Source organism: Ambystoma mexicanum, chromosome 3p (assembly GCF_040938575.1).
Source record: "Ambystoma mexicanum isolate Mex_15411 chromosome 3p, UKY_AmexF1_1, whole genome shotgun sequence".
In the NCBI taxonomy this organism is placed as follows: Eukaryota; Metazoa; Chordata; class Amphibia; order Caudata; family Ambystomatidae; genus Ambystoma; species Ambystoma mexicanum.
In genome coordinates, this window is record NC_090925.1 from 546,377,196 (window position 1) to 546,403,178 (window position 25,983).

A 25,983-nucleotide genomic window follows, 5' to 3' on the forward strand; every position below is an offset into this window, starting at 1 on the left:
ACTTTCCCGTCCGGTGGCAGGGATGGCAAAGTAGAAGTCTTCAAGTTACCTGTCACGGCCTGACCCACCAAACTCTCCAGGGAAAGGGCGGATCCGAAAAGGAGGACAGCGTTTCTTTACCAGTTCCTTTTACACTGCCGGAACAGGGGCAGGCTTCTCCCACATCTCCAGTATAGAGGCCTTCACTACCCACATGAAGGGGCAGCAGCGTCTCCTCCTTGGGAGCAGCAGCAATAATATTGCATAGTTCGTACTGAACTGTCGACCTGGATGGGGCTGACAACCCCAGAGTACTGGCCACCTTAGCTATCAAGCACTGGAAGGCGGATTGAGGCTTTCCTGGGGTGGGAGCTGGCAAAATGTCCATCTCCAGGGAGGAGTCGAGGCCACTGGCGACATGGAGTTCATCTGCCAGTCCCAGCACATCCTCACCTTCCCCCAAAGAAATCCTCTGGAAAATTCCTTACCTCCCTAGAACTCAGAGGCTCTAGACCAAAGGGCACCTGGTATCCCTCCTCATCACAGATGTCATACATCTCCACAATGGAGGTGCCCATAGGGAGGGGGCATATTCCCACAGAGCTGCAGTGTCAACGTCGGCAACGAAGTCGGGACCGGCATAGAGATCCCGGCAGCTGAAGGTGGGGCCTAGCGACCCCAAGGGACCTGGTATTTTTTTTGGTCCAGTGCCGAGATTGTGCTGCGTGAGGGAGTGGTCACCATCAGGTACCCTACTGGTCACAACAGACGCGGTGTGAACCGTTGGCGCTTGAGCCAAAGCAGATGGCGCCGTTTCCCTGCTCCACAGGTGCAGAGGCTTGAGTTAACAATGCCTTTTGAAGATGTCCAACATCTTCAGATGGAAGTTCTCCCGGTGGGAAAAGGTACATGCGCCGGCTGCTCAGGAGAACCATTGGAGCGGTGGCTCTTCTTCAAAGAGGAATGCTTGTGTGAGGATTTATTCAGCGAGCAGGACCTCCTTCGATGCTGCTTCTCATTTTCCTTGCGCTGAGCTGCCCCTTCTTCGGAGCATCAATCCGCCCCATGCGACCACAAACGAGACCGCAGAGCCTCACCCTTTGCCTTGTGGATGAACATGAGGAGTTTTGCTGCCCTTTCCCCAGAGGGCCTACAGGTGCATGGACTGGCACAAACCACAATCCTGGGTGTCTTAGTCCTCACCCAAACAATACAAACCACTCGGTGCGGTTCTGAGATCGACATCTGAGGGCCGCATTCGGCACACAACTTGAAGACTGTGCCCTTAAATGGAGTAGAGAAAAAGTAAGCTCAATTAGTGTTTTCCTGATTAGTGAACAGAGTGCTTGGAAAAAAAGGAACTGTTGTCGCATTGTGTTGCACCCCCAGACGGCGGAAAGGTTTCTAGAGAACAGTTGCACTGGAATAGGAATATCGTAGATGAGGAATCCATGGGAGGAAAGAATTCATTCAAATTTTCTCTTTACATATCTTATAAAAAGTGAAAGCAGGCTAAAAGCCAAGCCATGCCCACAAAAGAACTACTTAAGTTCATTTTTTGCATTATAATCATTTACCCATGATTTCCGTAACCTGGGAAGCAATGACATAAACAAGCTGTAGATTTTTCTTTTTTAATTCCATCTGGGACAAAGAAGGAAGCTGGCCCCAGCCCAAACTCCAGGTATACTAAAGTTACAAATCAAGTCAAAAACAATGCACAGCTTTAAGTGAATTCAGATACAAATTTCCATGACCAGTTACTAAACAAATCTTGGACTGTGCAGAGGGAACCAAACTACAACAAAGACTAATTGATTAGCCTCACCTTTCTAAGTGGTTTATGCACGGATCGATAGTTCGAGAAGGATCCATTACCGATTTCTGGACTCCTGCGTTGACACCTGGCATAATTTGTAGATCTCTAATGGATGGTCGAAATCTAGAGTAAATATATTTGATTAGAATACAAAGATGAGGCCACAGTGTACTAAAGCCAATTAAACACAAAGAAACATGTTGCACTTGTGCAGTCAGTGAGAGCACGTGTAGACACAGTGGTGAAGGGGGATGAATAATTGTGAATGCAAAAAAACTACATGTTAAAGGAGTTTTCTATATAAAAGCAACAAAAAAATACATCTGACGGTGGTAATACTTTCACGAAAGAATTACATTAATATTTTCCTTTGCACATTTTACAACATCACAAAACACTGATTTTGTTAATGCAAGTAAGGTTGCCTTAAATTGGGAGGACTCACACAGACATTGGTCCATTTCCTGTTCTTGGCATCTCAGTATTTTGTTGGTCCAGCTCAGATAGTAACTTTAAAATGTTTAATGCAGCCTAGAGGGGAAAATTAAAGATGTGTAAAAGTATTATTTGTACATAGAGTATCATATTATGACCCAGCAGTGAACAAATACAGTTTAATCCTCCTAGCAAATTGCATTCTCTTCTAGAAATAACTATAAACAAATAAATGCATTGTAAACAAAACAGGGTTCACCAAAAACGTGCAAAACTGTACAAGTAGCTTTGTCCCATGACAAGCACTTCCAAACATTTTTTGGTAACCTTTTGGGTTTGGTGCATTTCTGACTGGCTATGGACACAAAAGGTAGTAGAAAGGGCTTACGATGTGCTAAACCTGGAAGAAACCATTAGAGATCTTGAAAAACAGTAATTTAATTAGAAAGAACACGTTGCTTACATTATGGTAATGTTCTGATGGGTTAGTCGATCATTCCAAAGTCTGCCGTCTGCAATAATTTCAGCGATAAGGGGATGGTACACTGTTAGGAAAGGATTTCCTTTTTGGCAACTTTCAGTCCATGTTTCTATAAACCCCCTTTCTGTTTGCTCTGTTTTTGATTCTGTTGTGACTTTTTGAAGGGAAGCAAAGCTTTCACCTTCACTTCCCTTTTGTTGATTTGTTATGGGGAAACTGATCAGTCCCTTCAACTCATTACTGGAAAACTAGGTTACCCTTTTATCTTTTTATATTTTTTTAAAACTTTTTAATATGGCACATGTCTTACCATACAGTGCAATGGGGATATTTTTGTACCACCTTAGCTTTTTACACTTGGGAATTCTGGTTACTTTTATATGTGCCTAAAGATAAGCTGGTGGCAGCATATTTGTTCCATGTTTGCGTTATTTGTAGTGTGCACATTCGCTTTTACCGCACATGGCTACTAAACGTGACTAGTGGCCTAAAATGGTCATGTCACAAGACTTTTGCTTGTTGTTTGGCCTTCTTCCTGCCTTGCCAGCTCAGGAAATCCTGCTATAAGGTCATGCTCTTGCCCAGGAAAGTTGCTGCTATCCACACCCCATTCCACATCCATGGAGCCAGAGTGTCTAGGTGTGGGGCATGGGTGAAACCAATAGTTGTCCTTGATTGGACAACTACTCACTGTTTGAATGGTGCTGATACTTACCATTGCTGGGCTTGGAATTGCTTCCAGGCTGGATTTGGGAAAAGAAGAGGACTACTGCAGCCATTTCTTGAGCTCAGTGCTGGAGGCAGAATCCCTCCTAGATGAACAGCTGACTGAAGATCCGAAGAAGACTCCCGAAGAAGACTCCCAAAGAGACCTGGCATCCCTTCCTGCGCCTGGCCCAATGAAGCCCTGCTGGACTACCTGATCTCAGAAAACCCTGACCAGTGCTTCAGCGCTTGGACTAGTCAGACCAACTAGTCTCATTGCCTTTGAGGATCCAGACATCCTGACCCTTCAGATGTGTCCCTGGACCAACCAGTGGACTGACCAGCTCTCTCGTGGGCTACCTCACCTACAGCAATGCTGTTCCGCAGTTATCCCCAGAACTTTGCTGGTCGTCAGCCTGTGGCGCAAGTTGCCTTCCCATGGCATGTCAGCGTCCCAGCAGCAAGGGATACTGTCCTAGAGAAGCTGCATCAACCATGATTGGAAGGGTGCCCAACGTCATCTGTGTGCCATGGCTTGAACTCGATTTTCCAGTGTTCTAAAGGGGCCTGCATCGTTGAATCTCACATTTCTTCATCGCCAGGGGTTGCATCTTGCATCTGAACTTGATTGGAAGAATCCTTGCACAAGCAGCTGCCGGGCACCTCTCACTGAAACCAACAGCATGAAATCCAACCTCCAGCAACCCCCCGTCAAACCATCAAGTGACTTGGGAAAATCAGATTCATGGGGAGAAGTAAAAGCTTTTTCCCCTCCTCTCCTCCATAAGATAACATTGAGAACAAGTCCCTTTGTACCCCAATCTTCCAATCCACTGCCTTTTGCTCATCGAACCTGGGTAGTATTATCTGAAACCTAAGAACAGAATTTACTTACCTAGCAAACTTGTTGAATATCTTCAATGAACAATCACCGACACAAGTAAAATTAGAACTTACTTACAGAGACTACAGGCTCCTGTGACATTTGGGCACAAGGCCCCATTCTTCTTAGGGATTGGGCTGCTGACGTTAGGGGGAATGCACTTGTCACTTGGTTCCATCTTTACTGCATTAATTTACTTACCGCCTGTGTTGATTAATTTATTTGCATGCATTTTAAGAACCTATGGGGAATGTATATACAGGGTTGTCTCCTAACATCTGTCCACCAAGACAGATTCTAGAAATCCATCTCAACATACAGTGCAGTTGGGTTTGGCATTGTTAGTACCCATGACACAGGCAGTAACTCTGGGCCAAAGATAACCCCAATGATAGAAAAGACAAATAAGAAGTATTCCCATGTACGAGCCCATCAAGCCAGAACCAAAAGACGAAGACGACTGCGATTGCAGCAAAGCACGGCAAGTAAGATTCGGCAGCTCGGAAGGACAAGCAGAGGATGCACAGTCACTGAAGATTTTCCCATGATGAAGATGGTGGAGGGGATGTAGAATGGTACTGAAGAGCAGATAAGGAGGGTTGTTGGAGTCCCAACAACCACCCTACTAGTGGCAGCCTCCAGCACCTAGATGGGGCAACCTCAGTGGTAAAAAAGGATGTCGCAAAGCAAACAGGACATCGGTCAAGGACAGAGCAAGTTTGGTTAAATGCCTCTTCCTCATCCTCCTCCACCTCCACCTCCTCTTGGTAGCCTTCCACCGCTGCCTCAGACCTCATCCAGTATACCCATACCTACCTGTTTCCTGTCTACCCTTAAATCTCCCTCCCAGATTCTGAATTTGTGTTCTGTCCTTATCGATTTAAATGGATTCCACTGTAGCATGAAGGGTATGGGCGTGTTGCAGCTCTCAAAAGGGGCTTAAGCTCCACCCAGTAGCTCTGCAGCCGTTTGAGTGACACCATGCAGAATCCCCTCGATGCTGCATTTGCTTGGCAGCATGGGAGTCTCACAAAGGTAGGGAATGCATTCCCTGGTGTTCCTTCGGGTCTTTGATATAGGTCTCTCGACTAAGGGTATCTGGAACAAGAAGAGAAATACTGGCGAGCAACTGACTTAAGAGGCATGGTAGCCAAAAAGGGTCTGCATACTAGCATTCTTACACAGGGAAGGGGGACAGGAACAGGGGGCCTCAGAGCTGGCACTGTTCACCTCAGTGTTAGGCCTGCCCAGGATTAATGATCTATCAGCTCTTAAGCGTTTATTTTAGCTTTGGTTGTGACCTCACCTGCATGCCGGGTTTTTCTTTAGACATATACAGGAAATCAGGTTATTGGATGGCACCTGGGGTTTCCACCCGGGTTGGTCACATCTAAAGCCAGTTTAGGGCTGTTGATCTGGTATGTATGTGGCATTCTGATTTTAATTGAAAGACTACTTCTGAAACTCATGAAAAGGGCCTACTGGCAACAAGGAAATTGCTTAGACTGACAAGCACATCTGAGGTATTCCAGCAGCAAGAGTCCAGAACCAACTAGCTGTGTTAAATCTACTTAGAAAGGATGCTTCTACCAAAAATGCGAATGCTGTATCGCCAGCTTGGATTGGGCTACTCAGCCAAAGGTCCACTCCAAGCTGCTTGGTAAATCCACCTAGGTAGCTGCCTTCTCTACATTGCCCACGTGATTAACTGTACTTAGAGATTCCTATTCACTTTCCTCTCTTCTGCCCCCATTATTCAGACCTTTGAAGAATATGGCTTCTTCTGATACTCGGGTGGATCTGCATTCAATCACTCAAATTTTCCTACTTGGCAATCAGAATATCTTCAGATGAGTTACTGCCATCTGGTGTTGCAGAATTGTTATAGTGGGCCTGCTGAACAATGGCAAAAGGCTGTAAAGTCTGAAGGGGTGAGAGGTAAAAGAAGGGGTGATGGAAGATTCTAAACCTGCGTGAAGACTTGCTCTCCAATCTCGACTCCAACTCTCCATCCGTTCTTATCCTCTTGGATCCTTCCTCTGCCTCCGACACGGAAAATCATGCCACCCTAACAAATCAGCTTCGTGAGACCCTTGGCATCATGGGCCTGGCACTGCACTGGTTGACCTCCTTCCTCTGACCGACCTTCCCAGGTTCAACTGGGCCCTTATCTCTCCCCATCACACTCTCCACCTGCGGCGTCCCTCAAGCCTCCATCCTCTCGCTGTGGCTTTGCAACATCTACCTTGCCCCTTTGGCCCACTTGATCTCCTTATCTCCTCACTACCAGTGTTATGCAGACAACACAAAGCTCTCTCTTGCCTCTACTGCCTCCTCTTTCATCCCCAACTGACTGCTATTCACTCATGGTGCGCTGCCAATGACCTCTGCCTTAATGCCAGCAAGACTGAGATCATTCTCATTGGGACCCCTGCTCCCACCTTCCCTCCCTCCCGCCGGCCGCTCTCTATGGGTCCTCTCCCCTCACTCTCTTGTGGGGCAAAACGCCCTGGTGTCATCTTTGATTCCCCTCTCTCTCCTATCGCAGATGTTGCCAAGAAGACCCACTTTCAACTGCACCTCCTTAGAGGAATTCTCCTTAGAGGCATTCTCCTTTCCTCACCTTCCCCCAGAAACTCAATGTCTCCAGAGTTCTGGTCCTCTCTAGGCTGGACTACTGCAACAGCCTCTTCCTCAATCTTCCTTTTTCCTCTCTTCGCTCCCTTCAACTAATCCGGAATAGGACTGAAAGATTTATCGTTGGCCTCAAGCCCAGGGACTGCAATCTCTCCAGCGCTAATTTCTCTCCACTGGCTCCCGGTTGCTGCTAGGATCAAATTCAATACCCTCTGCGTCATCCATAAGGCTTTATGGTGGCTGGGAGCCTGCTACATCCAACTCGCTCTCCCTGAATACCTCCCTGCTAGAGCCCTTCAGCCTGCCAGCTCCAACTCTCTGCAGATCAGACGTTTCTCTAAGCAGAGAGTGGGGGTAGATCACTCTCCTCCGCAGGAGACTCCCTCTGGAATGGTCTCGCTGCCCCTCTCAGGCTTGAGCCGGATCTCCTTAAGTTCCTGAAGCTTCTCAAGACCCTCCTTTTCTCCTCTTCCTTCACTCTCCCCCTCCCCTGCCAACACCTTATTTCAGCCGCAGCGATTGGCTGCCGGGTTCCCTCCGAGTTCCACAGGGCACCAGGCCCCGCCCCTCCCAGTCCTTCCCTTCACCCACTTAGCTTGTGACCCTCCCCCCTGCTTTCCCTGGCACTTGCCCTCTGGAACTGTTTTATTGTTACAATGCTAATAAATAAGATGCTATGACCAACTATATTTCCAAGAATGCATTCTGCATCACTCAGTAAAGTTACCCTCCCTAGAAATACATGTCCAAAGTGAACTCTGCATAACTTACTGCAGTGGCCCCAGAAGACTACATATACCAAAATAGCACATACCTCACTTAAGAATAAGGACCCCATAAGACAACAGTCCCCAGAATGCCTTCTGCCGTGCTAATGCAAGGAACCCAACGAGATTACACATACAAGACTGCATCCTACCCCATTCGGAGTACCTTTCTTACAGTGATGTTTGGCACTGAAGCACATAGAAGCTTGGGTTTGGACATAAATGCCAGTTTGGAAAGGTTACAAATTGAGGCGGGGGGAGGAAACCAGCCACTGAGGACAACTGGCCCCCACTTCCTATCTTCTCACTATACCATAAATGCCTTAATGGAGGGACATTTGTCAGACAAAACAATGAAATAAATCAACACATGAAAAAAGAAATATACTTAACTAACAAAAAAATTATAAATTACTCACCGCAGTGACTAAAGTACTCTTAGTCCATAGTCCCCTTTCCTCCATACTGTAAGGGCGTCCCTTCCAAGGGATGGGAGATGGAACCTTTTTCACCAGAAAAAAGCGTCCCCTTTAAATTTAGAGGTGCGCGGGGGTGCGGCCCTGGGAGCATGCGCTGCCCTGACTCCGCCTTCCGGCGCCACACCTCAGTCCCCATTGACAATAGATTTAACATTGCCTAATGACACCAGTATTATTAGGGGGAAAGTTGGTGGGACGTATGGAGGAAAGGGGACTATGGACTAAGAGTATGTTAGTCACTACGGTGAGTAACTTATAATTACTCTTACGTCCCGTCCCGTTTCCTCCATACTGTATGGGTGATTACAACTGATTGCAGCCCCAGGGTGGAGAGGAGACCTTCCTTAAGCAAATAGGTTCCTGAGAACCGCCTGTCCGAAAGCTGCATCAGATCTAGAGCCGGCATCCAAACAGTAATGCTTTCAGAAAGCCGAGGGAGAGGCCCAAGTGGCTGCCCTGCTTATGACTTGCCAAATGACATGGCGTTGGAATGCGATGGCCATTGCCTTGGCCCTGACTGCGTGGGCGTGCATGTTGGCCGGGAGCGGCTTGTGCTGGCCCTCGTACGCTTCCTTGATGGCAGAGACCATCCAGCGGGATATGGAGGCCTTAGAAGCCTGATAGCCTGGCCTTGAGCCTCCGAAAGTGACAAACAAGAGCGCCCGACTTGCTGAAGCCCTTGGTCCTGTCCAAGTAGAATTTTAGGGCAGGCCTGACATCCAGGCAGTGCAGCATCCTAGGGATCGGCAAAGAATGTAGGAAGGACTATTTCTTCGTTCCAGTGAAATGCGGATGGAACCTTGGGCAGAAATGCTGGGTGCGTCCGCATGACTAACTTGTCCTTGTGGAAGGTGGTATATGGTTTAGAGGCGACAAGCGCCTGGAGCTCGCTGACTTTGCGAGCCGAGGTAAGACCGACTAGTAAGGCCGTCTTGATGGTGACCAGCCTAATGTCCACGGACGCCATTGGCTCGAATGGTTTGTGCGCCAGGGCGCCCAAGACTATGTTAAGGTCCCACACAGGATGCTGTCTCTTAACGGGCAGGTAGAGCCTAGCGAGACCAGTCAGATGTTTCTTGACGATAGGGTTGGAGGAGGAAAAAATGCCTTCCTCTGAGTTCCTATAAGTCCCAATGGCTGCCAGGTATGTACGGCAGGTGTCCACCTGTACGCCCAAATGAGTGAGGTGTGCCGAAAAGGAGAGCACGTCGTCCAAACTGCAGGCCAAGTGGACTGCAGGCCAAGGGCCAATACCCTTGGAGTCTGCCCAGTGGCAGAATCTGGTCCATTTGCTTTTGTACTGGGCCCTGGTGGCTTTGCTCCTGGCGCCCTGAATGATCTCCAGATTGGCCTGTGAGAGGCCAATATGTCGAAGCATTACCTGCTCAGGTACCACGCTGTGAGGGCTAGTTTCCCTGGCACGGGGTGGATGATTCTGCCCCCCTGCTGTGCCAGAAGATGCACTCGGCCCGTCGGAAGGTGTATCGGGGGCACCTCCGAGAGGCTGAATAGCTCCGAAAACCATGGCCTGGCCGGCCACCATGGAGCTATCAGAATGATGAGGAGTCGGTGAGACTCCTTGATCTTGCAAATTACCCTGTGGATCAGGGGAGTAGGTGGAAAGGCGTAGGCCTTCATGCCGGTCCACTGGAGGTAAAATGCGTCGCCCAGGGAGCCGGGGCCCTGACCCTGCCAGGATGCGAACTGGGGACACTTCTTGTTGTGCCAGGTGACAGATCCACTTAATGACCCCACCTGTTGAAGATCTCCTGAATAACGAGGTCGTTTAGCTGCCACTCGTAATTGTCTGCTACCAGCCTGCTGAGCCTGTCTGCCTCCAGGTTGGATTCCCCCGGGAGGTGGACTGCTGAGAGGTAGATGTCATTTTCCAGGGCCCATTCCTACATGCTGATCGCCAGCCTGCACAGAGGAGAGGATCTGGTGCCTCCCTGCTTGTTGACGTAGTACATGCTGGTCGAGTTGTCTGTCTGGATGAGGACAACCTTTCCCTTGAGAAGTGGTAGGAATGCTCTGAGCGCTAGCCAGATGGCTAGCAGCTCCAACCAATTCATGTGGTATTCCTGCTCCTTCCGATTCCAGGTGCTGTGGACCGAGAGGTCATCCAGGGTGGCTCCCCAGCCTTTGAGCGAGGAGTCTGTGGTGATGGTGGCCTCCGGAGAGGGCGGCCGAAAGGGCTTGCCTGTCCGTAGGTTGCAGGCCATGGACCACCAAGTTAGGTCCGAGTGCAGAGACGGAGGAACATTGATCATCGCTGATTGCAAGCCCCACTCCCGATTCCATGAGGCCGCGAAGTGCAGCTGAATCCTTCTGATCCTTAGTCTTGTGTGCGGCACGGCTAACAGGATCGCCCGCCATTAGACCCATGAGCTGTTGGTACCACCATGCCGAGGTCCCCTTTCTGCTGAGGAAGTGGGTGGTGGCCCTCTTGATGGCCGATATTTTGTCTTCCGATGGGAAAACCCTCTCAGAGCACGTGCCCCAAATGAGTCCCAGGAATGTCAGTCTGCGAAGGGTGCAGCTGTGACTTCTTGAGGTTGAACGAGAAGCGCTTGTCGTGCCGTATGTTCATAAGGGCATGGGAAGAGTGGCGAACAGCCTCTGGAGATGTAGCCCTGACGAACCAGTCGTCGAGGTATGGGTAGATGTGGAGGCCCTGCACTCTGAGGAGGGCCACCACTGCATCATTCGTCTGGTAAAGAGCCTGGGGGCTGAGTTGAGGCCAAATGGAAGGACTTTGTATTGGAAATGGTAGCCCATGATCCTGAACCGTAGGAAAGAACGATGGGGCTGCCAAATCGGGACGTGTAGGTACGCGTCCTTCAGGTCCAGGGAGCACATCCAGTCTCCCTTGTCCAATGTCTCCGCTACATAAACTGGCGTAACCATCTTGAATTTTTGCAGGGCTAGGGAGAAGTTGAGGGTGGAAAGGTCCAGCACAACTCTCAGGCCCTCCTGGTTCTTCTTCTGAATGACGAGAATCCTGGAGTAGAAGCCAAAGCTTTGCTGGGAGGCTGGGACTTCTTGCACTGCCTGGCTCTCTACGAGCGACCGGATCTCTGCCAAAAGAGTTGTTGTCCCAACCTGTGTGAGTGGAGGCGGGAAGGGAGGAGAGGCTGGGATGGAAAGGCAATACCCCACGGATACTACGGAGAGGATCCAGGGGTCTGCGAAATTCTGGCGCCATTATTGTGCGTGGAGAGCAAGCCTGCCCCACACAGGAGACATGTGGACTCGAAGGGGCGTGTCATGCCTTCTTTCCCTCAAAGGCAAATGCTGAGGAGGGGGGACTGAAAAAAGTCCTTACCCCCCTTTTTTGTTGTTTGCGCCGGTTCTGAGGTGGCGAGCGTTCCGTCTGCCTGGATCTGTGTTCCTGGAAGCCGCGGAAACCTCCATATGCACAACCCTTTTCCGAGCGCTGCTGAGATTGGGTGTACGACTTGGGCGTGGTCTTTGCAAGAATGGATGAAGACTTCGCCGTTTGTGAGCGGTTCTTCTTGTCCAGCTCTTCGTCCGTGGAGGAGTGGAAGAGCCCCCCGCCCTCGAATGGTAGATCTAGAATGCGCTCCTGGACATCAGGGTTGAATTTCGTTCCCTGGAGCCAGGCTGTTCTCATGTCCGCAATGCAGATGGCACGGCCTGAGGTATCGATATGATTCCATGTGGTCATGCACCACGAGCTTGGCTTCCGCTAGCCACGCCTTAAAGCGTGATTGGCATTGGGTGGGGAGTTCTGGGAGGAAGTCTGCAATTTCCGGCCATAACCGTTGGTTGGCGGCAGCCAGCATTGGATCTGCGTAGGTGCAAGGAGGCGTTGGAGTAGATCTTCTTGCCGTACACCTCCAAGATCATCTCCTCCTTGCCTAGCAGCGCCGCAGAGGAGGCGGCTGAGGGCGACTGAGGCTTGGAGTATAGTGATGCCGCAGCAATCACTGAGGAGTGTGTGGCTGAGGATGGGTCGAGAGGAAGAGTATCCCCTTCCATCTGCCTGTACTTGGCGTCCAAGCGTGTATTGACCGGCTGGACCGAGTGGGGCTTGAGCCAACCCTTCTTGGCCAGGGAGACTACATCAGTTTGCAGTGGAATCCCGTGTTGGCAGAGGGGCGTGTTGTGAGGACTTCAGCCAGAACCCCCTCTGCCGCCTGTACGACCCCAGGTTGGGGGAGGCCCAGGTACTCCTCCAGGCCAGCAAGACATTCATGGAAGACCCTGGCTGAGGATGGTGTGTCCGGATCCTCCTCCTAGTCCGTATCCTGCGGATTTGGAGGATCTTTTGGAGGAGGAGGGGTAGATGGTGCTGGCGGCTGGGGTACAGGGACCGCAGCCAGAGGCTGCAGAGTTAGCTGTGGAGCAGGAGGAGGCGGCTGCACCGGGGCCTGGGAGCCCGATGAAGTTGTCTTTGGTGCCTCTAGCATGGTGGGGAGGACTTCCCTGACTGCGTCTTTGATGATAGCCCCCATCTGAGGAGACCTCATGAGGCCGAGGAACTTCTCGAAGAGCACCTCCTCACTGGCCAAAGAGATGGCAGGGGGTGCCGACGGGGTAGCGGGGGGCTGTTGGAGCCGCTGCGTACCCTGTCCATATGGACGCAAAGGAAAGTTTCCCTGCGCAAATGAAGGGTAGACTGTAGGCCACTTACCTGGTTGAGGCCAGTCCCACCTTGACACGCATTCTTTGCCGAATTCGGGGAATGGCGTCAGACGGTTGCCCCTTTCTGGCGCGGTGGCTATTTTGTGTAGCTGCCTGCCACGTGCCCGAGATGTGTTGCTCCGCCCGCTGGGCCCGGCCCCATCCAAGACTCTTGCGTGTGGATCATGAGGCCTACCCTGCTCCTCGAGCCTCGGCAGGTGTAACACCCTCGACCCCGGGGTCGGTAGAGCTGCGTTTAGGTGCCCCCTCGGACGTATTGCCGGTATTAGGGTGTAGCCCCTCGGACGCATTGCCAGTGTTAGGGCGTAGCCCCTCGGCCATTGTGCTGGTAAAAGGGTGTAGACCCGGTACAAGAACCTTCCGGTCCCTCGACACTGCGCCCAGGAGGATCTGAGGATCCCTCGACCCGAAGGCCGGTAGCTGTAACAGCCTCGGTGCACGTGCCGGTAGAAAGACCTGGCCGGTCCCTCCCGCGCGGAAGAATTCCTGGGAAGGAGTCTCCCTTGCGGGGTGCACTGGAAAATATCCGCCCTACATTGGGCCTGGTTCGATGCTTCACGAAGTTCTTGAGATCCTCTGGAGGCGACCTCTGGAAGGGCTCCCTCCACCTGGCTAGTCTGTTCTTCAGCGCCTTCGAGGACAGCGAGTCACACGCCGAACATGATTGTCAACCGCGGTCTGGGTCAAGGCAACATAGGCAGAGGGCGGAGGGGTCGGAAGTTGGGAAGAGCCCGTTGCAGGATGGACACCTGCTGAACCCTGTAGAAGTCGACATGCATCAGGAGGAGCGTGACGCCCGAGGACCGAGTACCTGGATGATAGATAAGACAACAAAAAAAACAAGAGAAGTATTCCGGCGTGGAATTACATGGCCGAAGCCAAACCCAGGAGCACTGGTGAATTCAACCCATTCACATTGATGCAGAAAAGGGGACTGAGGTATGGCGCCGGAGGGCGGAGTCAGGGCAGTGCATGCGCCCTGGGCCGCACCCCTGTGCGCCTCTAAATTTAAAGGGGAATAAGGTTTTTTTCTGGTGAAAAATGTTCTGTCTCCCGTCCCTTGGAAGGGACGCCCTCACAGTATAGAGGAAAGGGGACGGGACGCAAGAGTAGTGAACGTACCCACCTAGCATAGCCAAATTACCTTTGTTGTTGCAGTCCTTTTGAGATAATTATGCTTTTTTCAGATGCAGCAGTTCTGGCTAGACTTTTAGCTAAAAACTGTACAAGCAGAGCTCTTAAATTGTCCAATGTCAGCCCAGAGGAGCCACCCAGTCCTGATTTTTCCATTGCAATATGCTTGTCCCAATCTAAAAGCACAACTACAAGAGCTAATGAAATATGTGTTAGGGTATCCTACATGTAGAAATATGCCCTATATCAAGCACTTCTCACAGGGCCTAACTGGGTTCTCTAAGAAACATTTAGTCTCCAAATGTTGCTTTATCAGACAGAAATTTTAAATATTCAGAAACAAATTAACTAGAATCGAACACTACAGGTCAAACAAACTGCTATGTACACTTTCAAAAGTCCTCTGGTGAGGACTTGGGGAGATTAACTTTTTAGTGGTCTCATAGTGGTGGCTATCAGGCTGCAGCAGTCAAAGCTTCACTCAGGAGAGTGGCGGTTTGGTTGTAAGGCACAGTTAGGGTGCAGAAACACACAAAATAATGGCCACACAGAATAGTGAAAACATATGCTTTATTAAAAGGTTGTTGTAAAAGAAATATCTGAGTGATGTTAAGTACTCATTTTATAAAAATAGTATTCAAAATAGTAAGGTGACCCCCCACCCACACAAGTCACAAGAAAAAAGTATAGATATATTAGAGCGGTTTACAATACTTTTACAGTTTGTCCACAGAAAAACATGGATACATGGGGGTGTCCTTCCCTGGGTATTTCACTGTATTACTAACAATTTGGTAATACATATTTCCGTTTTTGTCATGCGGGATACACTAGAGAGCAGTTAGAGTATCATGTACATTAATTGTTGGTTTAACAAGCATAAGCACACACAAGTTTTACAAAACAGTTTGACTAGTCTTTATTAGTTGTCTTGCACGGTTTATAGGTTAGAAACAAAGGGTTACCAGTCATTTGGTCGAAAAAAAAAAGGGTCTTTTTTTGGAGGGGAGGAGGGGGGGGGGCCCAACCCCCTTTTTTTTCTAAAAAACCCTTTTTTCCCCTAAACGAAAACCTAAAAAATATATATATAAATAAATTAAAAAATTAGACCATTTGGCTTTCGACCAAATTCCGTCGACCAAATGTCTTTCGACCAAATGACTGGACAGCGAAACAAAGTATTGTAGGTGGTATAAACAGCAGAAATGCAATGGTATAAAGTGCTAATAGTGAGCAAATCCTTCACCTCCAGTGACTTGTGGTGTACAGTAGTTACAGTGTTTATAAGTCACATTTAAGCAATCTATTTCAGTGCATAGTTGCAGAAGCCAGGCACAGAAAGGGTGGCCTAATCAAAGGTCAACGTCTGGGTTTAGGTCAATGGTTCAGATGATGTGAGGGGTAACCTCGATGAAGGCAGTCGGGGTGGCCCCTGGACGTTTCGGCAAAATGCTGTTCAAGAGCCTTCTTCAAAGGACTGGGAAGGTCTCCCTTCAGTGTGCTGGGACTAGGATCTCTCTCCGGGATGTAGTAGAAGATTATTAGTTTCTTTTAGAGGACCATTAGTAGGACAAGGCAGTTGAAGCTCCAGCAGAGGAAGGAGAGCAGCAGAATCCAGCAATTGAGCAAACACTTAACACCACTGCTCCATTTTAAGCAATCAAACAGTGCTGCCATATCTAAGAAATTGAAAACGCTGCCCTGAGTTTCACAATCAGCAGAAGTTGTAGCAGAGGAGAAAGATCAGACTACTCGTCAGATCAAGGCGAATGATCACCTTGGAGGATTCTGTCATCATGCAGCGGGTAGAGCTTCACCCATAGGAACATTGGCAGTCCAGTAACAGAACTTCCAGCATAGATCAGCTGTGTCTTCCTCTCACTACACAGTAGTAATTCTCTGTTGTTAAACAGCCTCCTGGTTTGCACCGATGCACACATTCATTGGGCCGAGTTTGAGCCCAAACCTCAAATCACAACCAATGCACCTTTAAAACATTTGGCAGTGTTAGGGAAATTATTCAAATCCCTCTAATGAGTGGTTCAAGACCAAACCTATTGTGAGTGCACTGGGTTTACACAATGTTTGTACCATTTCTCTCAATAGTCATATTCCAGAGTAGTCTGGCTTCACTCTTAGGAGGGGACGAAGGCTACTGTAAAGGCACAGTTAGACTTCTTCCACACACACAACATAATGAAAATCATTTTTTTGGTGCAATGCATCCACAGTTTAAATAAGTTCTTTAGAAAAACACATTACAAATAGTAAACGGTCTACTATAGACTCAACTAATGACAAAGCAGAATGTAGGAATGAATGCATCATCCTTATTTGTAAAGCTCAAATGCAACCCAAACGGGTAATATAGTGTCATCCATCGAAAGGAAATACCCACTGCTAACTAACCAACATTACAAAAGAGAACCGTCAGTCCTTTCTTAAAAATGCTTAACTGATCTAAATGCCAAAGAACCAGGGGGAGTGCATAGCAAATTTTCATCACTTCAAAAGGCAAAGAATGTCCCAACGAGTATAAACACAATTCATGCTGCCCATAGCAGCAATGTACTACTTGATCACATACTCTTTCATGGCTTGTGCCATTACACAAGTTCCTGCAAGTGGGATGGTGTCTCACAACACACAGCATTACACGCCAAAGTTAGTGTTTTAAAAAAATCTTGAAATTTAAGTTGAGAGCCAGCATAATGTGCACAGAGCAGTCACTGGCTCTGCCGAAGGCTGCTAGTTCCTTTATCCTACACCACCAAGCAAGCGGATTGAAATATAGATTATCAGAGGGCTGAACTGCAGATGTATGGAGGAAAGGTTTTTTTTTAAGTTTTATTTATTAAGTGCCTCTGGTTACATTTAAAACCATTTTACCCTCTTACATAGATAGCAAATTACATAAAATAATAAATACCATCTAAAAACAATGTTAATTCATCATACATTCATCATAAATTACATTGCATGGATAATAGGAAGTGAACATGGTTATCTTAGAGTGAAATATAAGATAAAGCTTTAGACCTTCACCTGGAACTGTTGTAATTTGAGTTAAACATCTCACTTTAAAAGAGCGAGGTCAACCACAGCAGCCTGTGGAGCCACGATCTAGTTTTTTCACCACCCTCTGCCAAACATGGCTGATGCTACTGATGTAAAAGCCTCAGCGCCAAAAATTGTAGCCCAGAATTGGTCAGAGGTGGGGGTGTGAATTTCGCTTTAAGCCTTGTGGTACTCTAAGCTCAAGACCCCACACTGGATCAGAATGTGGCAAGTGGTCTCTAGTTGCTCGCCACACAATCTACATAATCTTTCGACTCTGGGAACCCCAACCAAAGCCCCAGTGTTTCCAAAAACGGGCAGGGTTTGGAGGCGAATTGCCATGATGAATCTCACTAGTTTTGGAAGACGCAAGTTTGTCAGGTAAGATTTTGGGATACAAAGTGTGAAGGCCTGATTGGAGAAGACTTAAATCTTACGAAGGCCAGCAAGATGGTCTAAAGCTAGGCCTGCGTCCATATAGGTGAGTTTCCGCTTAATCCTACACAGGTAAAAGTCCAACCACATCACAGGAACCCTGCCTGTACCCATCTCCATATACTATACCAAGTGCTCTTTGAGAACCTCTCTGCATGTGCCAACTCCTGTCCTAGTAAAGAGGGGCCCTCCAGGTTATCCTTTTACATCTTGGGCCAAAATGTAATAGCTGCTAACTTCCAAAGCATTAATAAGTAAGAGAGACCCAACTCCAACCGAATGGCCTCCACCGGAAAGCTCCCCGAAACTCCAAGTAGTGAGCAGAGAATGTATGCTTCCAATCTAGGAAGCCAGCCCACTGCCCTTAACGGTAACACCTCGAGAGCGTAGAGAATACTCGGAATGACTGAAGCCCTGTAGGCCATGATCTTGGCCTCCAATGAACCCCCTCCCTCAGAGTCCATGATTCTTCTGAGGGACAGCCATTTGGCCCATACCAGTACCAAGTTCCTGTGGAGACAGGCATGGTCTGATAGATATTCCCAGATAACTTGTTCCAGCTTTACTCCCCTCAGCCTGCATCCATACAAACAAGGGTGCAACGTAACCTCCCTTCCCACAGGTCATTATTTTAGTTTTACCCTCAATGGGCAGTAGGCCATGTTCTGAGGCAAACATATGTAGGGCATTAAGGGATTGTTGCAATCCTAGCGGGTTGGGGTCCAGGATTACTGTGTCGCCTGCATATAGCAAACAAGGGAGGTTGATCTTTCCATATCGCAGGGGATGATTCTCTGTTCTGCTCAGGATTGCGGGAAATTCTGATGTGTATAGATTGCATAATAAGGGGGGCAACAGGGACCCCTGTTTCAAACCCTGTGTAGTAGTAATGGAGCTTGACAAGTCCCCCTTCTGAGATAGTCTGATCTTAACATTCATGCCACTGTAGAGGGAATAAAATAAAGAATTGAAGGGTCTATGCCCTATGCTGACAGCTTTCCCCAGAGTTGTGCTCCAAGTACCCTATTGAAAGCTGCAGAGTAGTCAATGAAGCATGGGTATAGAACCACTCTAGGATAACGAGTGTCTGAGATGAGGGTAAGGAGGGACCATACAGAGTTAGAAATCCCGCCACCCTTCCTAAAACCTGTCTGTTGACAACTCAACAGACCCTTTTCCCTAACCCAAGAGGTGAGGAGCTCCAATATTAGACTGGCAAATAGTTTGGAACGACAGTTTAGAATTGCCAGTAAGGATTGTTACAAGGGCCCTTTTTTGGACTGGGACAAGGATGGAAGACTTCCGTGTGTGTGGGTGAAGGGGAGAGGAGTGAGCCCAGAATAACATATCTGGCTATATAGGGTAGACAGAAACTGCGCCCACCCTTCATGGTCTCCCTTTAATATCAGATTACAGAGCCCATCAGGGCCTGTGGCACTGGAAACCGTGGACTTCATAATAAGGGAAAGTAAGTCTGCCTCCCCTGATAGGCCTACTTACCAGGAAGTCTGCCTTTGGTTCCCCAGTCCCAACCACTGCAGATATTCCAACCCCACCATATAACATTTTTTTGTGCAGGGCCCACTGGTTCTCAGGGAGCCCCACCAGTTCCCTGGCACCCACACCCGCACCATGGCCCCGGAAAAGATCTACACTGTTTAATTGTAATATATGCACTTTCTCTGCCTGTGCAGACTTGTATCGTTTAGAAATTCAAGGGCTCTAAATGACTGTTATATTTTCCCCTTGTTCCCTCCCTCCTTCAGCGCTTTGAAAGAATGCCTTGTGTATAGGCGTTTTACAAATAAACATTACCATACCAAAACATTTTAGAGTCATGGGTCTTTATCAGGCGATTAATGAATTATCAGCCTGCATTAGCCTTGGATACTCTATGCCCATTGAGCCAATGTTTGTAATTGGTTCTTGCGGCGGAAATTATTTGGATTTTCACACTCCCTTTTAGATGGACATTTCTATTTGTCCTGCGTACTATCCCATTTAGCTCACTTTTCTGTTGCGAAATGTCCCCTATCTGGTCTACCCCAGTTACAATTAAGGGTGTGTCTAGAATCAGCAGGAGCGTAGTTCCCCTAGGTTGCCCTTACAAATTGACAATTTCAGCATTGTCAAGACCGGAGTGCGCTAAAGCCTCATTAAGTCTCTCAATGCTGCCCACTGTCCACCGCAGCCTGTTTGCCTGAATATTCACTTAGGGGTTGCATGTTAATCTGATCAAAGGGGGTCAGGCCAGGCATCACAAATCATAAAGAGCATCACGTGATCACTCACCGGAGAAGGTTTCAATAAGAGTGAAGGGGCTCAGGGAGCAAGGATGGGGTTGGTGAAAATAAAATCTAGGTAGCTAGTGTACAGGCCATTAGTCCACGTGTATTGTGTTTGGGCCTTAGCAGTACTCAAACTCAGCTAAAGCGTCCCTCCAAAGGTCCCACACCCAAAGCTTCAGTTCCCCTCTTCTCATCCACAGGTGAATACTTCCAATAGTCAGAGTTGAAGTCCCCGGTCAATATGATTGAACCCCTGGAGTATTGAGCGCACCAATCACGGAAAGTGTCAGCTATTACATCAATCAGGGCAGCTGATAGTTCACCCCCACAAACTTGATGTGAACAAGATCTTTAAACGCAGCCGCATCCGACATGCTCGCTTTCTTAGGGATAGTTTTAGGTCTAAGCATGGCCACTCTATCGAGCCAGGAAACCTGTTTAGAAGTTTGAAGGGGTGAGGAAGGATCCTTGACTTGAGTTCTTGTCGCATCAAAAGGAGTTCCAGGTGGAAAACCGACCTGGTTTTCCAAGTTTACCCTAGGAACTCTGTTACAGGCACACTGCGTTATAATGCCACTGTGCAGGCAGCTGGCTGGAGTCCGGGGCAATGGAAGGGGAAGAGAAGAGGGAGAAAAGAGCAGAACCGCAGGTAGCTTGAAAGCTTGAGATGGAGAAGCATCAGAAAAAAGCACCCTAGTTTGTTGGGGAAAACAAGAAGGGACCGTTTTTATAGATGAAAGTACTCGCCCCAGCGACTCTGGCTTTGAGTTAGTACCCCACCCCATGTGAGTGGAGGGACAGCCATCGATCCATGGGACCATGTATTGTTGCGGTCGTCAGTTATCCATTAACCATATGCTTTAGGACAGTACTGCCCCTCCCTTGTCGTCTAAGTGACTGAGCTTTTTCCGAAGGAGCGATTTATTCTTGCAAGAATTGAATTGTGCAGATTGCTGTTGCAAAGGCCTCTTCTTACCTTGTTTACATTGAAGCTTGGGAGGGGGGGGGAGAGGAAATTGGGGAGTGATTGAGCATAGAAAGTTCTGCACATATTGCCTTGAGAGACCCATTCTCTGAGTCCGCTACCACATACCCTGTATCATGGGGGGACTCATCCCTTTATGGTGAGGACACAGGATTCTCAAACTTACGTGGCTTCTCACCAGTTCTAAATTTGAGCATTTGTGAGCTCTTTAACCCTGCAAGTCTGTCCTATTGCGCAACTTGATTGCCACTCGCTATCTTGTCTGCCTACTCTCGCCAGTGTCTCCCGCTCTCCTTCCACCCCCCCTCTCCCACCTACTCTATGGTGCTCTCTGTCTCTCCTATCTTCTCAAACTGTTTCTCTATTGACTATCCTGCACTCCCCACTAAATCTGGTTGGAAGAAGTTTAAAAATGACATCCTGGTCTCCAACCCAGGCCTCCCTATCGCTGACACCTACACCAGTGCCTCCTCCAAGGAAACTCACAGACATCCTCTTTGTTATGCCTTCATCTGACCTATGGACCCTTCCTATGGTCTCTGTGCTCTCTCCTTTCTCCTCTTCTCCCATTAATGGTGGCACCCGTTAGGATGCCCTCCTGGCCTCCTTCCATTCCTCCAAGGTCATCATTAATGTTTACTCTAATGGGACCGTCCTGGTCCAAGGCCCTCAGGCCAACCTTCACCTCTTTGATAGACGCTTCCCACGCCTCATCAACTTCCTTTCTTCTCCGGCTGTCCCACCTCCCCTCGGCTACCTTGCCTTCCCCCTCCCTCTCTGCCCCGTCTCGGGCTCCTTCTGCACCTCCACAGGGCGTACCTCTAATCTGTACCCCTCCCCGGAAGTCCTTCAAGGATGGAAACCTTCTCCACATTGCCACTCTTAACTCTCGCTCTGCTCTGCTGTCAAACATTCCTCTGATATCCGCTGCCTTATTGAAGAACTTGACCTCGATGTCCTCGGGCTCACTAAGACATGGTTCACGGCCAGCTCTATCACCAGCTTTCACACGCTCCTACCTGACGGCTACAAGATCCTCTGCGCGCCCAGGCCCAAACGCTCTGGTGGGGGTGTAGTCCTTATCTACCCTGAGTGGATTCCTGCCTTGGTCACTCCTACGCAGACCTACACCTCTTTTGAATGCCGCGTCTGCAGGCTCTCTCTCTCCCCCAGCCATTCCCTTACTGTGGCTACTATATCGGCCACCTGGTCAGATTTCTTCCTTCCTTTCTGAATGGGCGGACCTATCCTCCTCACTCCTGGCCTAAACCACTCAACTCCTCCTTCTTGGAGACTTCAACATCCACCTGGATGCCTCCCGTCCCCCCACTGGACCCTTTTGCGACCTTTCCGACTCTCTCTCACTCACTATTCTCCCCTCTGGCCCCACTCACTCTGCAGGGCACACTCTCGATGTTCTGATCTCCTAAGACCCCTCTCTGTCCCTCTCTCCACTCCTCTCTCCTGGAGTGATCACTTTCTCCTATCCTCCCACCTCACCCTCCCTACCCCCCAGGCCTAGCCACCTCCTTCACTGCCACCCACCTCCTCGGTCATCCGACCCATGAAGCGTGTGTCAATTGAGGCTTTCGCCACAACCATCTCACCCCCTCATCCCCCTTTGGCTGACTGTCACCCTGACACTGCCCTCTCCACGCTCCACTCTTCTATATCCGATACTCTTGATATCCTTGCCCCGGTCATGAGAATCCGCATGAAGCCTAAAGCCAAGTGTAACTCCTGGTATGACTCAGACCTCGTCACCCTAAAACGCAAGTGCAGGGTGGCCGAGAGGAAATGACGCGCTTCATGTTCATCCTCTGACAAACTGGCCTGCCGCCTGCTGCAAAGGCAATACCGGCTCTGCGTCCTCACCAAGAAGAGAGCTCATATCCAAGCCCGCATCTCTGCGGCATCTAACAACTCGGCTGAACTCTTTAAATCTGCAAGGAACTGGCCAATCCTGCCGCAGTCTCTACCTCTCCTGTCCCTGCCCAGGCCCTCTGCATGGCACTGGCTTCACACTTCATTTAAAAAAACTCAGGACATCCTGTCCTCACTCTCCTCCTATCGCCTCCCTCGCTCTATTGCCTGCTCTTCCTCTGGCCCTTCTGCAGCCGCCCCCCCTCCTTCTCTGCCTTTCCCCTTTTCTCTGCAGACGAGGTTTCTAGACAAGTCCGATCTATGAAAGTCTCATCGAAACAGGTTTTCCCCTGCTCCTCCAAAACTATCAAGGACCACATCGACTCCCTGGCTCCTGCCCTGGCTGATTTTTGCAATCACTCCTTCGCCACTGGAGTCTTCCCATCCCCCCTGAGGCACTCCCTTGTGCATCCTCTTCTTAAGAAACCCTCTGCCGACCCCTCCTGCCCGGCTATCGCCCAATCTCCATCACTCCCTTCCTGGGCAAGCTCCTGGAGGCCATCTCCCAGCTTAATCTTCACACCGAATCTGTTAGTTGTCTTCATGACCATCAGTCTGGTTTCAGAGCTGCCAGAAGCACGGAAACTGCTCTCCTGAACATCCGTGAAGACCTGTTCTCCAACCTTGACTCTAACACCCTGTGCGTCCTCATCTTGCTTGATCTCTCTTCTGCCTTTGACACTGTCAAACATGCCATCCTGCTCAACTGTCTCCGTGATAACCTGGGTATCACTGGTCAGGCTCTGGCGTGGCTGACTTCTTTCCTCTCTGACCGACCCTCCCAGGTCCAACTTGGGTCCTTCCTCTCCAATATCTTTTTCTCTACCTGTGGTGTCCCCCAGGGATCTAACCTCTCTCCCTGGCTGTTCAACCAATACCTGGGACTCCTTGCCCACCGCATCGCCGCTCTCTGCCCCAACTTTTAGTGCTATGCAGATGATACCTAGCTCATTTTCAGGCTACCCTCGGCCTCCTCCTCCCCTTCTCTCATCCCTGACTGTCTGCTATCCAGGAGTGGTGTGCCGCCAATGACCTCTGCCTTAACGCCAGTAAGACTGAGATACTACTCATCGGCACACCCACTCCCTCCTTCCCTGCAGCTCTCTGGCCGGCCTCTCTTGGCCCTCTTCCTGCTCCCACCTGCAACGCTAAAAACCTTGGGGTCATCTTCGACTCCACACACTCCTTCTCTCCTCACATCTCTGACGTCTCTAAGAAGTCACAATACCAACTGCACGTCCTCAGAGGCATTTTTCCTTTCCTCTCCTTCCCCCAGAAGCTCACTGTCTCCAGAGCCCTGGTTCTCTCTAGGCTGGAATATTGTAACATCTGCCTGCTTCTACTCTCCGCCCTCTGCAACTTATCCAGAACAGGACTGCAAGACTTGTCCTTGGCCTCAAGCCCAGGGATCGTATCTCTCCAGGATTGAAATCTCTGCACTGGCTCCCATTGGCTGCGAAGATAAAGTTAAAAACCCTTTGCATTGTCCACAAGGCCTTCTGGGGCCTGGGGCTGTAATACCTTCAACTCTCTCTTCCTAAATATCTTCCTTCTTAAGCTGTTCGCTCATTCGCCTCCAACTCCCTCAGGGTCAGTCGCTTCTCCATGCAACGAGTTGGTGGTAGATCTCTGTCTTCGGTAGCGGCCTCCCTCTGGAACAGCCTTCCTACCTCCCTGAAACTTGAGGAGAACCATCTCCGGTTCCGGAAGCACCTCAAAACCTTCCTCTTTCTTTCTTCTGCTTTCTCTCCCCCTCTCCCTTGCTGAATTCCTGGCTGAAACTACACTGGTTACCTGGCCACCCTTTCTGATCTTGGGCCCAGGCCCTGCCAGTTGTACACCTGCCCTGCCACCCTGGCAAGCCCTGCACCTGGAGACTGTTTTCTGTATGCCTACAGTCCCCCTACCAGCACTTATGTCTGCACTTACCTTGCACTTGCCACCATCTGGCCGTTTTCATTATCTTATTTATTCTACTATCCCATGTACGGCACTTGCCCCTCTCCCTTCCCCCACGCACTTTTCCCTTCCCCCTTCCCATGCACTTGCGCGATCTGAATGAGACATGGCCTAGTAGGATCGATGTCTGTCTTCCCTTTGTTCCCCCTCCCTTGCCTCGTCGTGCCTTGAAACACTTGTGTATAGGCGCGTTATAAATGCCATATCATATCATAGTCCTTGTAGTGGAAGGATTTAGCACAAAGGTGCGTGGAATAGAGGCTGCTGTCTGGCTTGTGAGGGGTTGGTTTGATGGATCGTAGGGGAGCCTCTTTTTGAGAGTACTTCAAGGTTCCTGTGGTAGCCAGAGGTCGTCAATGTGGTCAGTGTCTCGAAGAACCTTAGCTGGCCCTCTTAAGAGTAATTGTTTCTCAGCCATCCTGGCGCACAGTTGATTTAGCGCCTCCACCTTAGCTTCCAGGACTTCTGACAAAGGTTTCACATGTACATTTTGCATGTGTGGGTCAGCCTGGCTTGGACCATTCGGGGTAGCTGTGTCCTCTTCGTCTTCACTTTCAGCCGAGGAACATTCCGTAGTTGTTATGAATTGATCCAAGCCTGGGGTGCCGGAAAGGTTGTTAGGCAACACATGGTCTTGGACAAAGTAAAGAGGAGCCCTTGAAATCCTTTGTATGCCCTTGCACAATTTTATCAGAGAGCTGTTAACCAACGAGATGTTCTAATCGGTGAGCTCTTCCTCCTTGTTATCCAATATTTTGTCCATAGCAGCACATCTGACCTGGGTAGATGGAGGTACTGCTACTGATCCAAAGAAGGACTTTATTTTAGATTGTGTTAAGTCCACCTTGGATGATTCAACTCTTGTTGCTTTTTTTATATTACAGGGAGAAACTCTTAGGAGGTTTTGCTGGTTAAGGGGCTACAAGCTTGTTTGGGACAAGCCCTTGTATCACTGCAGAGAGTTGCAGAGTCCCCTTATTGGCTCTCATTTGGTCACATTTTCGGAGAGATGCGCTCAGCAGCGTTGTATCAATGAGTAGTATGGCACCAGAGTCTCAATACAGAAGGCAGATGTAGAGTTGACCCCCATTCGGTTAGAAAGTGACAAGATCTTTAGGTTTGAAATTTCGGATGGAGTCTTCAAAGGCACAATTACCTCCCCCCCCCAAAGTAATGTCTGTTCACAACATATGAGACCAATCCGCAAATGTGATGTTGAATTTAGTATGGCTGCACCCCCAGGTTGGGCTCAAAGGATCTAAGTCCTGCAGTCACCATAACCTGTATGGGAAGCTCGTTGATCCAGCCAATTCCACAGGAGGGCAGTGTACAGTGCAGACTCTCTGAAG

General features: G+C 49.2%; 1 protein-coding gene across 2 annotated transcripts in view; it reads right to left on the reverse strand.

Moving 5' to 3' along the window:
* The window catches only part of STAU1 (staufen double-stranded RNA binding protein 1), a 1,155,286-nt gene that overhangs the window by 145,577 nt on the left and 983,726 nt on the right, over positions 1-25,983 (reverse strand). For both annotated transcript variants that reach the window (XM_069651277.1, XM_069651276.1), the window contains 2 exons: positions 2,244-2,329; positions 1,808-1,921 (listed from right to left, as the gene is read on the reverse strand). In XM_069651277.1, the coding sequence (XP_069507378.1) occupies positions 1,808-1,921; positions 2,244-2,329 (200 nt within the window). The remainder of the gene's footprint in view (positions 1-1,807; positions 1,922-2,243; positions 2,330-25,983) is intronic.